The sequence below is a fragment of the Trachurus japonicus genome, chromosome 16, assembly GCF_045865225.1.
Source record: "Trachurus japonicus isolate A0001 chromosome 16, Traja_1.0".
In the NCBI taxonomy this organism is placed as follows: Eukaryota; Metazoa; Chordata; class Actinopteri; order Carangiformes; family Carangidae; genus Trachurus; species Trachurus japonicus.
This window is the reverse complement of record NC_140922.1, coordinates 18,060,963-18,080,479: the sequence shown is the minus strand read 5'-3', so window position 1 is coordinate 18,080,479 and position 19,517 is coordinate 18,060,963. Positions and strand designations below refer to the sequence as shown.

The 19,517-nt window shown below is 40.3% G+C and overlaps 2 protein-coding genes across 2 annotated transcripts in view; both read right to left on the bottom strand.

The window, feature by feature from the left end:
* Positions 1 to 15,106, bottom strand: part of iglon5 (IgLON family member 5) — a 147,041-nt gene extending 131,935 nt beyond the window's left edge. The window contains exon 1 of the mRNA XM_085802343.1: positions 14,950 to 15,106. Coding sequence (XP_085658469.1) covers positions 14,950 to 15,052 — 103 coding nt within the window. The 5' untranslated portion in view covers positions 15,053 to 15,106. The remainder of the gene's footprint in view (positions 1 to 14,949) is intronic.
* hamp (hepcidin antimicrobial peptide) lies at positions 8,554 to 9,394 on the bottom strand. The gene is made up of 3 exons (XM_085802349.1): positions 9,290 to 9,394; positions 9,112 to 9,189; positions 8,554 to 8,944 (listed from the first exon to the last, which is right to left on the bottom strand). Exons 1-3 carry the CDS (start codon positions 9,374 to 9,376, stop codon positions 8,837 to 8,839), a joined length of 273 nt encoding a protein of 90 aa, XP_085658475.1. The 5' UTR covers positions 9,377 to 9,394; the 3' UTR covers positions 8,554 to 8,836.
* Positions 15,107 to 19,517: the final 4,411 nt, after the last annotated feature.

The window sequence follows — 19,517 nt, the reverse complement described above, 5'->3', positions numbered from 1 at the left end:
CTCATTAACCTTTTTTTTTAAATCTTTCATGCTGATCTGAAACAGTAACATTTATGCAGCGACACTAAAAGACATCCACTTTAGTGTCTCAGTGCGCATTGGCTAGTAAGTGATGGAACGTGTGTGAAAGCTGGAGTGACAAATCCACGCTGTATGATTTTGTAGCACCGTTACATTGACTAGAGACACACAGGGGAGGCTACACAGCCCCATGGTGGAGTATGAGCCAGTAAAACAATGACAAGCCCTATCTATCCACCCCAGGGTGGCTCCGGCGAAGTCTGGCGTATTAAACTGAGCCCTGAGATAAAGCAGCTTCTTGCACAGTTCAGCCATGGGGGAGACGCGCCCACTCTCCTTATGTATTCTGGTCGTGTTGCATATTGTTTGATATAATCAACGTGGACCAGGGGGTACTGTGCCGCACTCAAACACGTAGCCCTCCCAAGGGTAATATAATTCTGAGTAACACTGACATGATTTATGTAGATTTCAACACATGGCTATGTGCAATATTGCATGAGAGGGTACACATTTTTTTTTGCAGGTTTTGGGAAGCACTGAGACATGTAAAAGGCTGCTGCGTGATGTGAGAGTATACTATGTGTATATGTGTGTGTCCATGTGTTCACAGCGCGTGTATGGTCACAATCCAAGAGTGAATGGAGCCTGGGGCTATGTTCGGTCTTGACGCGGTAAAATGTGTCACAAGCTGGCTCAGACGCATCACTTTACCCATGCAAGTTGCCCTGTGTCATAGCATAACAGTTTTACAATGCACTTGTACACCGTATACATAACCACAGTTTGACTGGGGCTCAAGAAGCATAAGAAAATAAAAAAATAAAAAAAAGGTTCCACATGTCTGAACCAAGAAAGGACTTTACATAGCAATGGGATTGCCAGAGTGTTGAGGGTTTCCAAAACACTCGACTTAATTTTTTTGAGAACTAAGTCTGTCAAAACCTCTGCAGACGCTCCCACCCCCCTCGGTTTGGCACACATGCATTATGAGGATGTAGCAGAGCCTACACTATTCCAGTAGGCTGCAATGTTATGTATTTGACAGCAACAGACTGGAAAATGTTATAGGTGATGTAAATCATGGAATGTGCCTTGGTAGGAAAGGAGGCGGCGGGGATAGGGGTGGGGGGCTGCAGCAGAGCGATTCTATCAGGAACCAAATCCTCCAAACGCAGCTCTGAATAAGAATGAAATAGATAAAGCTTGGAGGAGTCATCGTAGGAACTGTAATGTTAGACAAAACAGGAGATCTGGAAGGCTGTTTTCTGAAATATCACAAGACATTATCGGCGCCTACCAGTTAATCTCATGCTTTTGCCCCTGAATTCAGAGGACAGTGCACTTTCTGTCCGTCTACTTGAGCCAACAAGGCATCTGCAGTGTGTGTGTGGGTAGAGTGTCAGGGTGGCATAGGTGACTTCAGGTCGTGTCAGTGCAGGGTCGAATAGGGGGGAGTTGATGCACGAAGATGCTGAATCTACTGCTCAACTTGCTGCGACTGTGTTAAGGTTAATTCCATAAAAATGTCTGTGGCGAGCTGCCCACATGATGAACCGCATGTCGTTCTCCGTCAACTGACATTTCCCTCTCTTTTACAGCAACACACATTTCTACAGAGGCTCCAAATGGTGCTTTATGGGAGAAGATCTGCTGGTGTATCGCAGCAGTTGGAACCGGAATAGGAAAAAATGACTTTAATTAACCAATCCAACTGAGCTCATCAGTATGTTTGGCCTTGATTTACGCTTTTTTCCCTAAATAAACAATCCCTTTTAAATGAATGCAAGAATATACAATTGTTGTGGTAGAATGAGTCATTGTGAAACGGCTATATCAATTAAATAACACTAATAAAAGAAAAGAATAAATACCCAGCCATATGTGGCAGCCTCAGAATTCAGCTGCTCTCCTCCAGAGGGGATGAGTGGGTGGGAGGGGAGAGGAGCTCCTATCACTCCCCTCCGCTAATTAAAACTAACGACTCCAGGTGCTGCACGGCGCCGGGCAGAGGAACGGTCGGGCGGCGTGTTTGTGTTGGTGGTTCGCCTTCATTACCACCTCCATCCATTCTCCTTAGAAACCCACCGCAGTATCGACTCGGATCCCAACACACAATGCGCAACCCGTGAAAAAAAGGAGCGATCTAAATGCAAATGGTATGGTGTGATGCATTACACAGGGCGTGAGGAGAAGTGATATAGGCAGCTGGAAGAAGATCCTTTCTTTTTAGTAAAGGCGCTGGAATCTCAATGATGGCCGCTGGTCAATAGCAGTATCAGGCTTCTAAATGTTCTCCAAAAGCTCAGGAATGGGGGAGGTTGTTTCTCAGCAGCCGAGCAGTCGATTAACACGTTCTCTGCTCGGCCTTTGAGCAAGCCCGTGATCAATGGAAGACGGGAAGAGAGTGAGAGAACACCTATGTCTATTCTCAGCCTTGTCTTTTAAATCACAGCTGGTCTCAAGAGCCCTAAGGTCATCACGGCATTCCTCTAGCACACACACACACCATGTAGTGTGGCTTTACCCAAGGGCTGCACCGCACGGATCCATAATTATGACAAATAGTTACCTTCTCAATACTGCCGGCAAAATCACAAGTGGAAAATACGACTGAATTTAAATCTGGAAAATGGATTGGAGTAAATGGTAGTCTGGAGGACATGATGGTCTTTTAGTTCAAGCTGAATTCCCACTGACAGCAGGTATCACATCCAGCTGAAATTTGAAAAATGACTGGAGGATTACAAGATTTAAAATCTGATTTCTGTGCACACCAGCTGTACTGTGATCACGCTGAAATTGTAGCTCATTCTGTGATTTAGAAAGTGGGAGAACTTGTGTGTTTCCTGCAGTCTGCCATTGAGTTATAGCATTTCCGACACCAAAGGGTTTTCCGCCTGTGTCAAAGATGATGTAGAGACAGGCAAGTGATCAGTGCAGAAAAACAGCTTTCTTCAGAATGATAATCACTTTTTTAAAAAAAATGTATCATTTGAGGTTTCTTAGAGTGAATTTGAAGATTAGTGACAAGGGGAGGGAAAGGCAAGTTTATTTGTATAGCCCATTTTTACAAACAGTTTGTCTGAAAGGGCTTTGCACGAGAGCTGGCTACAAAAGACACTCAGGAGTAAATCAAACATTGAACTGCACCATCACCATTTCCAAATTTTTTTGCTCTCAACTTTGCTGCTGCAAAATGCATTCAAGTAAAGGTCTACAGACTCACTGGTCTGGTCATTAGACAACTTTAAAATCCTCACTGATTTTGAAAACATGAGAGACGCAGACATGACAGTTTCAACTGATTGTTAAAGCCTCAGCCTCTGGTGTTTGGCTGCATTTTGTATAAGAACAGTTCCAAATTGTAAGATCTAGCTGTTAATACTGCTTAACTAGCACCGTGTGTGTTTAATAACCGCAGAAAAAAAAACAAAAAACAACTACGTCGATTATCCTCCGGGCACAAGCCGAGTCACAGACACTCAATAGAGCGTTTGAGCCAAGTTTTTCCACTTTCGTGTACCGTATTCAAAGATGGCGATGCAACATGGCAGCATCCGGTGGGTGCACCGGCCACCTCTATATTTGTAACAACTCATTCTAAGCTACGAGACAGCTTTCATTTGTATGCAGTTGTGATTAGACTTCGGCAAATACGTATTTATGAAGCAATATTTGATTTTTGCTAATAAAAAGCCAAATAAGCTACATACTGTCCCTTTAACATTATAATCCATCTGACCCCACACACCGGACAATTCAGTCAGACTGTAAGACCCGACACAACTGTTTGTGGCAATGATTTCACAGTCGCGATTGGCGACAATGAGCTTGTCTTATTTTTGTACATTTGGCTCAGCTATCTGCCATGTTTATGAGCTGAGAACATAACATCCAGTTGTTTGCACTTCCAAGTTGTCCAAATTATTGTTTTCAGTGGTTATTGCAGTATTTCCATCGGGGGCAGCCCAACTCAGTTGGGAGAAGTGAAATAATTATATTGACTCATCACACTTGAGATTTATTTGGTCAAATAATCATTTGCAGCAAACTTCGAATCAGACCATATCAGGCAAATCTGACCTAAAATCACCTCGTGTCTAGCCAACTGGGAAGTTCAACAGTAGAGACTGCAGTGATGTTAATTCAACAAATGATGGACAAGTGGAAGTAAAGCAAAATAACCTCAATTTATTTGCAATTTAACATCCCCAAGCCAAACTAAAAGCTCCACTCCTCAGTGTGGCACTCAATATACTTGTGACTGGCTGAGGAGGATGGTTGTGTCCTCAAGACTATTTAAAAGCTGCATTTCTTGGAAATGTTGCTTGTGCTTCCTTGATCTTTCATGTTGCCATAAAATTGGGAGTAGAGGGCAGACTACGTCCAAAGCACTTCTACAGGTGCAAGATCAAAAACTCAGAAGACAGACACCAGACAAAACAACCTCGCACGACAAGCTCCCCATAAATCAACAGAACGGTACAATTTCACAGAAATTACAGGCTTTTTTCCATTAATGATATTTTGACACATCTCAGTAGAGGTGTAGATAATAAAATTAATAATGGCTGAATTCTATTTAGCTGCTCTGTTTTCAGGATCCCAGTATTGTGTACTTTGGCTCCCTGTCATGATTCAAGTTTACTGGGGCCTTTGAATAGAGCAGGATTCTTAATAATGTTATGAGCAACAGTAACAAATAGAAACAATAGAGCACCTGTATTACAGTTAAGGACAAAGTCCAAAACGTATAGAAATCCTTGTGTGACCGGCTGAGCTCTGAATCCATAAATATAGATTTCTTCTCCCTCACATCCAGTCAGGGGTTGTCTTGAAGAGCAAGCATATTAAATTTCTAGTTAACAAAGTCATCATAATAAAATCCTATATAAATCGGTGTTCTTTCAGCAAACACACAAAAGAATATGTTTTCACTACTTAATAAATAAATAAAAAATATATCCTACATATGGTTCAACTCTACCTCACAGTGAGGAAAGCAACTGAAGAAGTATGTGGGAAAAATGTGCAACATTATGGCTCATGAAAAGATGTGGCCCCCTGAATCAGGACACAGCATTTCTATTTCAGCAATCAGCAGGGACTCGGGACTCGGCCCCATTGTGCTCTCCAAAAAAGGGATTCCCCTGTTCTATAGAGAAGGAGTGGAAGATGGTGTTTCCCCACAGTCTGCCACATTCAGCCTGGTTGTACCTGGTGGTTGTCCTATACCTGCACACTTGACACCTGCAGAGACTTTCACCCGACACCTGCCTGGTTCTTGTGTGCAGCTGTACATGTCTTTATTGTTGATCTTTCCCTTGTTTGTTTGCCTGGTTCTAAATCCCTGCTTGTGGCTGGCTGTAAACACAAAGCAAACTCCGGAGTGGACTCTTCACCACTTCTTCCTCCTACACATTAAATTCCACACACACATTGTCACACTTGATGAGGTAACTTTAATTTGAAATGCAATAAACAAATTTGCCTGGAGTGAAACTGCTCAGCTATCATGGATGAAACAACACAGGGATCATTTTGCATGTTATGCCTATGGCATCCTTGTTGTTAAAAATTCTTCTTGAAGTTGTATTTGCCCTCAAAGATATTGATTTTCTGTTGATGACTCTTTTTTTCCCTGGATGTATTAAAGGCCAGGTCTTGGCTTTATTAAGTTTATTGGATGAACTTGAGCTTTGTCTCAACACTTCAGGGTTTTGTTCAGCTCTGTGCCTCTATTGTAATTAATACACTACAGTATGCAGCAGTCGACCGTGAGCTGCAACTTGATTCTTAGAATAACTTCGAGTTTATTTACTGTAATACTTATGAAATTATTGGAGGGCACAACACACAGGGCTAATTTTGAGTAACTCTAAAACTCAAGCTTTTTTGAATCAATGGATTCCTCAATTCACCAGGCACGTAAATGAATAAAAGGGCCTATGCTGTTTTTCTTGATGAATCGCTTGAAATTATGGGGTTATTTTTTCTCAAGTTGGTTCTGTATTTGATGTGATTATCTATGATATTTTTATGAGAACAAATCATTTTTCTACTTAGCTAGCTGCTTGTTGATAAAACATAATGGTGATTCATGAAAGCTTTTAAAAATATTATAGCAGACAATTCAAGTTAAAGCTTATCTGAAAGTGACATATTGCAGGTTCACAGCAGGATGATGACCATTTATCAGCTGAATTTAAAAAGAGGATCTTAAATTGGAATTTCCTTTTTTAGGCTCTTCTTCTGCCTTTTTGTCCATTTGTATTTAATTTTGTTGTGTACTACTTTTTATTATTCTATTTTAGTAGATTTCAATGTACCCAAAACACACATGCACAAAAACTATAGCCATGTGCCAATGACAGACACAGTTATAAATGGCTGCTATGGTAGATTTAGATTATGATAAATATTACTCTTATATTACTTACTTAATATTACTCTTGAGTGTGCGTGGCATGTGAGATGACTTGCTAATATAGAGAAGATACAGCAATTTATAAAACAATCACCTATATCATGAGGCCTTAACTATGATGAAAATGACTGTCAGAAGTGACTGATTAGTCAATTGCTCTTTGTGCATGTGTGTTTGTGTATTAACGTGTGTGTGCTTCTCATGCTTATACATACACAGTCTGCTGTGGGGGAAATAATAAACGGGATGCTTTGTGGCTTGAAATGGATAGGACTTTCGTTCCTGGTCATAGTTTATCTCAGTGTTGTTTTCGGCTTATTGCTGTGATGTTGTGCTGCACTTCCCAAAGAAGATTCATTTGGAGGACTTTGTATGCTATTATTATAATGATGATGGTAATAACAACTAGGACATAGCATCAGTGTTATGAAAAAAAAAAATCTTTCTAATTATTTAATTGACCAGTTGGGGGCAGTGGATACAATTTTTGAGTACAAAATTAACTCTTCACATCCCGCAGTCAAGTATTTTCTCTCTTTTACTTCTGTTTTTGGTCTCTGCCAACTCCTGAGGGAGACATTTTTTAAATGCTCTGCCAGCTAGAAGCTTATTTTGTTTTCTGTTGTTGGTGCTGAGAGAGCAGTGTACACAGAGTCTGAAGAGACATTTTTCTGACAATAGCTGTCTGCTTGATTGAAAGGGAACGAGAACAGGAAAATTACAGGGTCAGAAAGCAAAGCGACTCTAACTCTACAAAGTTTTGTAAAACTGCAGATTCAGGAGATAATTCTCTGTTTATTACTACAAGTAACTCTGTGTCTTGTTGCAGTGTTTCCATTGTGTCATTATTAAAAGAAAGCTGATTTAACTACTTTGTTTATTTTATGTGATTAAGATGCTAGTTTTAGGAAATCAAAACACTTGAGAGACAAAATGAACAATTAATGAACATGAATAATTTGATGTTTTCACTGTAAAAACACTAACACACAGCCTGGCAGGCTGCTGAAGAGCCCATGTTCAAGCCTTTGCCACACTCAACTTGCAATAGAAGCAGCCACACACAGAATCAAACACGTACATGGGTGGAGAGGCTGTCACATTTCAATCACCAAATATCAACCAATCTGAGCACCTATGGGAGATGTTGGACTGTTGTCAGACAGCACTAAGCACCAACAGGAAATAGCTTTGATGAAGTGTAACCTAAATGTATGGTGTTAAAGAGGGTTTAGAAAATATTGTTCTACCTTTTAGTTTATCACCTCTTCTGATGGAATCTGATCAAACATTTGGATTTTTATTATTGATGCTGTGCTTAAATTAATTTTGTTGTTTTACTGGCTCGTTGGAGGACTATTGAACATGTCCACATGTCACTGCTTCAGTGTGTTCAACTGACTGTCTAGGTATTAATCACTCATAGTAACACCACATGGAAAAACATTGTCAACTGCAACTGCAACTCTATGGTATAAACAAAAGTTAAACAAGGGGAAGAAAGTTGCAGTTTTCTTTTTGTTTTTGTCAGAGAGATTCATTAATCAATCTGGCTGTGAGATCAAATGATTGTTGTCCACATTTTTCTTGTGGATAAAGTTCGAGTTTCTAGATGTGATGTCTGTCACTGCTTAGTTATACCTGATGATACATGACATCCTATAACAGCTTCCTCTCTACTCCTGAAATTAGAGTAAATAATGTATACATTCACTGATCACATTTTAACGAGGAAGGTTACATGTTAACACTCTCACCGAGTCTGACAATGTAACAAATAAATATTTTTTTTTATTTGTATTAGTGTTAAATTAGAGAAGACTACATATTTTCATGAGTATTTCTGTTTCTCCACTACACCACCGCATGCTGCAATAACTGTCTTAGCAAGCAGGGGGCATGATGCCGATACACTCATCTGAAGACTTCACAACTAACTACTTCTCTGTTGCAACAGTTCGCACATTAAACAACACTTCAAACTCTGTTAATCTCCTTTAATTATCTCAGGTGAAGTCATGATGAGAGTGTCTATGCCCTAACTGTTAGATCCTTTCTTCCATCTAAAATGCTTCTTTTCTTTAATGACAAAAACAAATATGTTTGCTTTAAGTGGTCATTATTTATTAAAGATGTAGAAACAGTCTTGGATTGACATCATTCACTTTATAAAAAGGGTTTCAGGGTGAAAGTATTACAAACATACAAAATAAATACACAGAGTAGCTTCTCATTTGTTTCCAGTGCTCTTCCATGAATCATACCTAGTACAAAAAAGTGTATCTCGCAGACAATGCATCGGAGAAAGAAGTAAAGAAGAGGTCATTTCCTATGTTAAGGTGAAAGGAAAAATAAATTAATATTTCGAAGTTGTGGCGGGAATCCTCAGAACTTGCAGCAGAAGCCACAGCCCTTGTTGCCCCTGCAGCAGTTGCAGCACCATCGGCACAAAGAGAGGTGGCTCTGGCGCTTCTGCCTGATGTGATTCGGCATCTGTGTGGAAGACAACAGACATGAGACAAGGTGTTTCATCTCCAGCATTTCATCCTCTCCTTGTGTGGAGAGAGAGCACCAGAGGTAATCCGTGGGGAAAACAGAGCCACTTAAATTTTAATTTGCTCGCAGTAATTGGCTTAATTCATCCAGTCAATTGAACATACCATCCACGATGCCATTGACATCTCTTGATGTGCCACAACTGGAGTGTCATTGCTCCCTGCCTCTTCCAGCTCTTGCACCTGTTAATGAATTATGCACATTTAGGAGCCACATCTTAGCATCCCGACAAAACATTTATAGGTAATACGCAAATGAAGTGAGTTTAAGCCAAATTCTTACCCCAGGGAAAGGGACAGCAGAGCTCTCCAGAATGCAAATAAAGGCGAGCACGAGTGTCACTGCAACTGCAATGCTGAATGCCTTCATTTTAGAGGATGTTTAAATGATTTAGTTATTAAATCCTTTGAAGATTAGAGGTGATAGGTCTTCTTTCTCATGGGCGTCAGGCCACTGAGGTGCTCGACAGCGTCTTTGTTCTTCAGCTCCAGTGATGGATGGTGATTGTCTGGGCAAGTGGATTTCTTCAGATCTTCCAGTGACCCCAGTCGGATGCTTCTTGAGTCCCCCCACTGTCTGATGAGTGGATGCAGAGCGTGCTGGTATTTATACACACCAAGTATTGCCTCATCACTCTACTAGGTCCAGCCCATTCCTGGCAGCCGTTACCTAACTCCGTGGGGAAGTTTTGGCCCCTTCATTTCTCCTCTTCGAACTTCTGCAACAATGGGGGAAATTTTCTGATCTATTTTTTGACTGTGGGCTTCACTGCCTGTTCAGCAGTATCATACCAACTGAACTTTTAAATTAAATCACTTGGCACAGAGAGTGCTCAGTTCCACTTATATTCCACTTTCACATAGTTGCTGCTGGAGAATTCTTTTTCCCTTCCTTCCTTTTTTTTTTTTTTTTTCTTAAACAGTACATGAGACCCATATGATTCTTATTGCTGTGCTTAATATTAGTAGATGTGACTTCTCCAGGAGCAAACAGGGAGGGAGCATAGGAAATTCCCACAGCAAAGGCCAAGACTGCATGGGTCAATGTATTGCATGGCTGACTGAGCTGCACTTGTTTTCGACCCAGGAAATCCTTCACTAAGGAGAGGGAGACACTTTGGAATATCCATTGCTCAGTCTAAAGGATGTAATTATAACCTCTCAAATGGAATAATTAGCCCCTCGTTTTCAACACATACAGTTTTTGCATAATACAGAGGAACCTGCAGTTGAACCAAATTAAATCCCTTTGAGAGCAGTAGAATAGGAGCCAGGATTAAAATCCTCTATTTGAGAGTCAAGGTGTTTCAGTGCGCATTAGTTAAAGATGAATAAAACAATCTGATGAGTGACTCTGATGGTTTATCACACCTGAACAAGAAAAAAAGCCTGAGTTCAGGTATTTCTCTTGTAACAAAACCAAACACAGCAGATATATTAGAGCATTATATTTCAGGACGTTATATCTTTAACATAGTCTCTAATAATTGTTTTTCTATGCTTTGTACTTGATTGCATTATTCTTCTATATTGCAAAACTGAACATGCATGACACAAAAGCACAAAGAGCATCTGCTTTTCTTTAATTCATTTTCTTACACACAGCTGTTCGCAACTGTTGATACTGCTTGTATAGATATTTGAAAATGTGAAATGAAAAGGCTGTGTATTTAATGACAGTGATAATTATAATAATCCTGATTGGTAGCAACTGCATAGAAAAAAAATCCCACAACTTTAAAACTCTATAAGAATGATTTCTCCCCTTATCACACACACGGCGATAAACACCTTAAGATTAATTAACCTGTCAGTACAAGAAAACAGCAGCACTAGGCTGGGAATAAATACGAAAATCAATAACAGTGGAAATGAAATAACAAAAAGGCAAAATAAAAAAAGGGACAAACTGATAAACGGTGGGCTGTGCACGCTGATAAAATCAGGGGCCATTTGAATTCTCATTATACCTTCAAAGTCTTTCCAAATTGCCTGTGCTCACTCAATTAGTGACACAACATGTCGCAGGACCCCTGCGTCAGTCTGTCTCGTTCACTGATAACCCTGCTGGCCTGTGTGCTTGTTTTGGATGACCACAACATTAGTGTCAACAAATACAACCATGAATGGCTCCACATCTGTTGGATGCTGCCCATACTATTTTTCTTTAAATGAGAGAATATGACAGTATCTTATACTTTATGAGGTTCTGTTCCTGTGTGTAAGGCCGAGGGACAGACAGAAAGCCTCAGTCCACAGTTTGGACAAGCACATCATCTCCACTCAACTTTGTTTGCAGTGTTTCACAAAGCATGACTCAGCTTGTGAGGAATATGAATGTGACACTGGTTGCCTGTAGATATATCCGCTCTCTGCGAATGTGTAAGCATGAGAGACAACAACAAAGAAAAAAATACAGAATTAAAAAAAAAAGTTAAAAATGTAAAAAGAGAGTTTATAGATCTGGGCTTTCCAAGCATGTGTGTTCAGGTCTGTGCCACTGAGGCTATCAGTAATCTTCTGGCCAAACAAAGCCCGGCACCAGCACGGCGGACAGATTCACCTCAGCAGGCGCCACTCTACCTTTCTCTCCCGGTCGAGGGCATTGCCCTCGTATGTCCCTGTTTCATCATGTCCGATGTACCTGTCCCTGTCCATTTCTCACCCCTTTCCCCTCCTCCTCCTCTGCTTCCTCTCTGTCCAACTATTAAAAACACTCCTCACCCCCGCAACATTTGCCCCCAAACTAGCCAAACTGTCGCCCTGAGTGTTTACATCTTCCTCCGAAACTGGGCCATGGAAACAGCAGTGTGTTGGTATCTGTTTAAGGGGCTGGACAAATGCAATTTAACTGTCAGACTGAGTGAGCAGTGTGGAGCTCAGGTCCCTGCACTTTGAGAATGGTGACTGTGGGAAATTCCCCGGTCTGTGTGGAGCAATGTTAAAATGGTTTCCGGAACTTCCAAAATATTAGTGAGAGGGGTCAAACCCCAGCTCCAAGCAGTGATAACTCACCTTACTTCTGTCAGTGTCTAGATTTAAACAGTCTCAACCTTTTCCAACTCAGGGCACACCTGAAAAACTCAAAAACCACCCAATAATAATAAAGTGGTCAAGCTAGCAACAACTTTAAAGCTCCCATCACTGATGTATCATCCTAATCCCTGTGATAGATATGTACTATATACATAAACAAAATCAATTAATCAACATTATCTACATTTTTCAAAATATTTGTCAGCTTTCCACAACCCACCAGTTCATCTCACAACTTGGAGACCACTGATTTAACCTATGGTGTGTCAGTGTTTTGTTAAGATTAGCTGTTAAAGCAGAAGTAAGTGATATATTTGTGTTAATATAAGTCTTAAATAGTTATATCTTCCGACAGCAATCACTTACATAGAGTGTTTGGTCTGAAACACGGGTCTCTCAGTCCCTCTGCTCTGAGCCGAAGAGAAAACATTTATCGTATCCTACAGTTTTTATCCAATGAGGAGAGAGAACGGCATGCAGGGCTGTGTGTGCAGCCAAGGAACGCCGTGAATGTGGCGACGTAGGGACGAGGACTGTTATGGTGCGTTCAAGGAAACTCGTATTTTTCCGACCGTGAAGTGGTACCAGTTCGATCTGGTACGAGTTCACAGGTCAGAAGTTACGAGTGGCCGTTATAGTGACTTTCACCGGTAAAACAGGTCGGAAAAACACGAGTGGGTTGCCTGAAACGCTACAAAGTCGTAAGTTGTGACTTGAAGCTGTAATTTACGATTTCAAAAGCCTGCCTGGAACGCAGCATTAGCGAAAACGACCGGACCACTTACTTCTGCTTTAAACAAGACATTTTAATGACTGAAATTATATTAAATCACTGCAATATTATTTGCATTTTTTTTTTTGACCCTGATGAAGACGTTGTACGTCGAAACGTTGGTCTTGTTTCTGCACTAAGTAAATTATTTCCATCACCAGTGACTCGTGTGCTCCAGGTTCCTCTTTTCGTTTCCTCAAGTTTTTGGTCCTTCCTGAGAGCACCGACCTCCACCTGTGGAGTGGCTGCAACGCACAGATACTCCTTCCTTATTCACTGCAATATTATATTTAATTGTGGACTTGATTTTGTTGCTCAGGGCTTCATACGGTATACGCCTCAGTGAGTGAATTTAATGCATCCAGAAGCCAACTCAGAACTGTGGTACATCTGAAAATGCACCTTAAAAATTCAATAATGATCAGAAACACTGATATCATAGACAGTAATATTTTCAATGTGCATTCCTCCCCATATATCACACTCCTTATATGTATATTACCAGTAACAGCCACGACTGCTTCTCCATGTAGAAGCCCAGAGTGTTTATCTATGTGACTGCAGATGTTTATATAATGTTTTTACTGCTCAAATCATAGTTATAGGTTGTCATGACTGTCTTCAGTGTTAATAATTGTTGTACACAGAATCAAACATTTCATATACAGGCTTCACTGAGTGACTCAGGAGCTGACATTTTCAGATTCTGAGACCTGCAGTATTTTGTTAATGAAAATCATGCACCGCTCTTTCTTCTCCTTTTTTGTGGATACAATTGAACCCATATGCCCCCAAACCCTAAAATGGAGGGAAATATATCTGTCAACATATGCAACATGAAGAGAATAATGTTGAACTTTCCTGATGACTTGATCTGTGTCTGAGATACCACTGAATCTGAGACTGTGGCAGCTTAAAAAAAAACTAAGCTCATTTCTATCCCCCATCTCTTGACAGCAGCAGAATACATATCTTTGTACTGGTGCTACTATTATGAGCAAGACAGGTACTGTGTAGTTATTAATGTTAGTCCAAGAAAGATGAGAGTCATTGTGGTACACAAGGTATGAGGAGCATGGTATGTCAGACGGAATAAGGCTCTTTCTGTCAGCCATTTTCAGCAAATAACAATCTCCGAGAGAAAGGGAATGTGGGACCGGCTGAGGCAGCGGACAATACCCGCTCCTGACAGTGAGCTCCTGTAGCTCAAAAGGCACAAAGGTAAGAAGAGCCTAATGTGTTGGCCAGCATGAGTTCAATGAAAATCAGTCAACCTTGTGCTTTGGTAGATGCGCCAAACCACAAAAAAAAAAAATTTAAAAAACAGAATTTAAAAAAAAAGGGGGACTTTTCAAATCCAAATCCAGGATTATGCAGCAGGCGGCTCTGTCCCAGCCTCCGGGCAAACACGGAAACAGACATTTTCTCAGTACTGACCAGACATAAACCAGTGTTACGAATCCATTAAATATAATTTCAGCAATAACAATTTATTGCTCAAAGCGGAGACGCTTTTCCTCCTCCAATTAATACTTCAATTAATTGTAAGTGAATTATCTGCACCGAGAGGTGAGAAGTGACATTCCCTGACAAACGCTGCACATTACATTTGTTAGAGGAGAGGACTACATGAGTGTATGGCATTCAGATTTCACTTGCAAACGTCATTTCTTTTTCCTCCATCAGTATGATATGACAATGTAAAACAACAAGGACAAGGGATTTTCAATACGTTTGACCTGTATTACTGATACTTATTTTGTAAATACTTTTGTCTAAACAAAGTGGGACAAACAGAGCAAGCAGACATCACAAACCAAATAGACAAAATGTACAAACAGAGATCAGACGAGATATTGATAGGATGAGTTCATACGGAGCTGCCTGAGTGCAACCAAACATCAAACCATCCAGACACCAAAATACTAAAAATACAAAATACTAGAAATACAAATATGTATTTTTTTCTTTTTATAATGAAAGATTCGGGCATTACAAATTAGCATACAAACTAATATACAAATTAACAAATTCAACCGTTTTCAAAGGTTTGTGAAACATACTTGGTTCTTCTTGCAAATGGTCTGTGTGTGAAATAAAGTGGCTCGAGTGAGAGTGTGTACATGTGCGCATACCTGATGCCCTCCACTCTCTCCATTCGGAGTCTGTACTGTTTTCGATCGATGAAAGAACCTTGGCATTGATGGACGGCTGTTTTTCAGATTCTCTCTTCTCCATCTTGGTACCTCGTCTTCATTTATCTTGAAAAGGCTCCTGTTAAACACAAACACTTGAATGCAGAGCTGCAAACAATCATTTTGATTATCACTAATTCTGTGGAGGAGCCCGGCCATTAATTGACTTTACACTTGAATTAAGACTTGGAGTCAAATGGAAATAGTGATTCTCCTCCCTCTATCACCCCCCCATTGAAAGTGTTGTTTGGAAAACACAAGCGTTCATTTTGACAGTTACACATAACAGTATTTTAGGGGGTACATTTTAATTGGTTTGTGTTGTGTTGTTTCAAAGAGTGTGATTCAGAGTTGACTGAGCTGTGAGGGTTGCCGTTTGGTTTGAGCTGAAGTAAACATGCCACAGTCTGACTGAGTGGGAGTCTACGCTTAGGGAGGGGTGACAGGAGGAGAAGGGTTGTGTTTGGATTTACAGCCCATGACAAAATAAGAGCATTATACACAACAGAGTGTGTCACAAGTTTTGTCTCAATTGTCTTCTCTTCATTACAGGCTTTTACTATACATCAGAAACGTGTCCAAACCTCCCCTCTTTGGTTTCAGTCAGATAGCATTGGCTTTGAATAATTACACTTCAAAGCTTTCATCTGAAAGAACCCCACTGTCGCTCTCAGTTCTGGTTGATAAGTGATTTTGAGGCAGTGGCCTGTTGCAAACATCAGTATGAGGGCTATACCATTACAATCATGAAACCAAAGATCATAGCTCCCTATGGCACAAAACAGAGGGAAAGGTCATGTGTTAGTTTAAAGAACAGGTTAACATCATGACTGCAAGAAAAAAAAAAAAAAGAAAAAAAGAGAAAAACTTAGGAGTTGAAAATACTGCTGTTAATATTTTGCCATTATTTGGCCAGGGCCTGCGCTGCATGTTGGCACAATAAAAATAAAACATACAAGCGTGACAGGAGAGGGAGTGTACTGAATACCTGAACAGACTGATCTCCAAAATGTGCCTTTTGCACTAGCTAATTTCTAGCGCCGTTCAAATGTAGGCCTTGTTCAAATCTGTAAACCAGCTCGATAATCCGACGTCTACACATTACCTCGAGGTGTGGTGAAGTTCCCCGTTTCTTCGCGCCTTGTAATTATCATGTTTTTTTGTTTTTTTTATTATCTAAGTGCAACAAACTTTGTAATAATCTGGGAAACTGTTGATGTGGCGCTAATTAAGAACACCTGTTCAGCGGAGTGATACGTGTAGCCTAGTAGGAAGTCCCGGTGCCAGAGGGAGTCCTATATCTTGTGAGATCATAGCATAACTTTTATAACGACCTAGATTTTACCTAAACTTTTTACTTTCAACTGTCACGTTTTTGGTTCCTTTTATTATTATTATTATTATTATTGGTGGTCGCATATGGATAATTACATAGTCATGGATGGTGGCGCATCCTATGCTGAAGAAAGCTGCCACATCAATGTTTGTTGTTGGACATTCTTCACCACGATACTTTCATCAAGACTCTCAGTCCAACTTTGATGATTTGTTTTGATTGTCAAGGGCATCTCCCTTTTCTATCACCGAGATAAGATAGGTAATGGAGTAGTGTGGAACGCCCTTTCTTATATTGGCTCAGACGAACAACGCATTCACATTAGATCCATATTCCATGCATCTATAATGAAATAGCTGATTTAATAATTGCTTTATAAATCATTAACTCTATAATCACTGCCTCTCTGCCAGCCTCCCAGTCAGAAGCTCACACACACACACACACACACACACACACACACACACACACACACACACACACACACACACACACACACACAGACCTAATGTTTATTTTTTTGTTTGCTTGTTTTTAACACCATGCTGGGTACTTTTACAGTCTATGTTTTCATGTCATCCAACCAGTCTCCACATCTAGTTAATTTTTAACCCTCACCTGAGAGATTGAGAGCTCCTTGTTCTCTGCAGTGAATCAAATATTTCTATTAGTGGTGAATTCAATCACACATGCAGGTGCAATCCACGGTACAATTAAATGTTCAAATTAATTTCCTCTAATCCTATCTACATTAATAGTCATTTTGGCAACATGGCTGTTTCACTGTAACCTGTTCTGTTTGTAAATAAATGAGTTGCAACATGAGGACTTAATGAACTATTCAGAGTCAGCCTATTCAATCATGTGCTCAATCATAACTGACAGATGCAGCCTATGTAAACTGTAGGGAGAGTAGTTACATAACGTCCGTAGAAAATGAAACATGCGCGTCGCAGGTGTGCTCAAATAGCACAACATGCCTGGAGGGAGTGAGGTGGTTGTGGGGGCTTAATTGTGTACAATGTGTACAGTGGTGTGGAGATTTGATCAAAATTAAAACTTAATTTCAACTGTGCTCTGCATGGTTCTCTCCAGAGAGCTTTTAAAGGTTTGGGGTGGAAGAGACAGACAGACACACACACACACACACACACACATACACAGACAGACTTTGTCCCAATCAGAGAGGAACGTGGGATCAGAGATCAGCCACTTCAAACAGAGGCAGGGACACACAGACGCCTGCCTGCCTGCCTGGTTAGCTTTGTGTCTTTGAATGGCAGCCGACAAGCATGCCAAGACTGGTAGGGGGCCGCAAGACAGAAACGAGTCAAATTTAACACATGGTGTCAGCCTAATGAACACTGACAAATAATGAGTCTTCAAGTTATAAATAGTCTCGCTGTTTGGATGTACGCAGCCTCCCAGACTGGGGGTAAAACATTATCCAAGCCACGGCTGGTTTCTCCTTTAAGAACAGAAGATTGATGAGTAAAAGTCTCAGACCTGCAGCGTCAATTCTCAATGTCACCAAGTGTTAGATGTGCGTTTGATCCACCATTGATTTCTCTCACCCAAGGTCTCCTCCATGTGCTCCAACCACTTACTGGTTTTGACTTTTACCAGTTTGTTAATGAGTTGGTTTTATGAACTAGCAGAGGTCCCATATTTCCTCCGAGGACACGTTTATATCTCACTTTGTGATTTCTGTGACTGAAAATTACTAAAATTATTGTTTTGCTACCAGATGTGAGCTACAGATAACAGTAGATTATGGGGATTCTTTTTAGAAAATCTGTCAAATTTAACCTATGATGTTTGGGAAGATTAGAGGTTTGTGTGAAGATGAGGTGATTTCCATTTACGGTAAGTAAAATGTGCAAGGCTTAAATTTAAAAAGGCGATGTTATTCACCTATGAGCAGCAGATGTAATGTTATTATTATTATTTTTTTGCTTTGGCTGCCTGCTGAGCTCATCATTGCACCAAAACAGTCCTGGTGGTGCAGATTGGCTGAGTTTGTGAAACCATGATAATAAGTACAAATTTTGTTTCCAAACTTAAAATTTGATTTTCATAAATTAAGCCCCCACTAAAAAAACATAATGAACTTTTTCAGGGGTTTAATATTTTATGTAACAAATTTGTTCAAAGACGTGCAGCAGAGTTGAAAAACCTAAAAATCCAAAACAGCAGACAATTTGTTGTATGTGTGTGTGGCCCGCTGAATGATTCCAGATGCAGGAAAATCTGAATTGTGCTTTTACAGCTCAGAAGTCATGAGACAAATGTCAAGTAAATGGGATTGGGACTGAAACCAACTTTAGTACATAATAAAGCATTGTTGTTTTCTGTCTATGTAGCCTGGGTAAGGACAATGAGCCACAACCAAAATCCATCAAGGTTATTGGCTAGTGAAAGTTTTATTTTCCACCATTTTGTTTAGAAAAGATGTCTTACGGTCTAACCTGAGAACAGTGAGGCTGCTACAGAGAGAAAAGGACTTTTTCTTTCTTTTGCCATTTCAAAAAAAGAAACGAGAGAGAAAATAAAGGATTAGCCACGAATGACCTTTCATTTGTGAACATCAGCCTTCCAACGCATTATTCATGTCTTCACATTCTCTGCTGTCCTCTCACTGAGGTGTAAAAAATCCTACTGCAAAAAAAAAAAAAAAAAAAAATCTATCATTCAACTTTGCCTAGGAGCCTTGTTTGATAGATCAGACACTCGCACTATCCGTATCAGGTTTGGATCTAGCAGTAGTAGCAGAACAGCACTTCCAAAGCGCAAGCTGTTAACTGACAGAGTCAGAGGTAAGAGATATTAAAATGTGATAAGTCTGCCTGATTTTGCCAGGGGTCTGAGAGTTGGGTTTGCTTTGTTGCATCCTGAGCTGTTGATACAAGGAGAAGCAATCGTGCTCTCCTAAGTGGCTCCCGAGCTTGATCTCTCTCTTCCACTTTCACTCAGACGCCGGCCCCAAAGCCGAACAAATACACATCAAGTACTGTATATTCATTCACAAAATCATCAGCAATGTTAAAGTTGGCTTCTGCGGTTTGTACAGCCAATTACAGTTTACTTATTGTTCGCCTGAGTGGGTAGAAAAATGTGAGATCACTTGCAAGTTTCCCCACTTTCCAGCTAACCCATCTTTTCATGGAGAACG

Coding starts and splice junctions, on each gene's coding strand:
- hamp (XM_085802349.1), bottom strand. CDS start 9,376: ATGAAGGCATTCAGCATTGCAGTTGCAGTGACACTCGTGCTCGCCTTT. Junction 9,190..9,289: donor CTGCTGTCCCTTTCCCTGGG/GTAAGAATTTGG, acceptor ATTCATTAACAG/GTGCAAGAGCTGGAAGAGGC. Junction 8,945..9,111: donor TGTCAATGGCATCGTGGATG/GTATGTTCAATT, acceptor TCTTCCACACAG/ATGCCGAATCACATCAGGCA.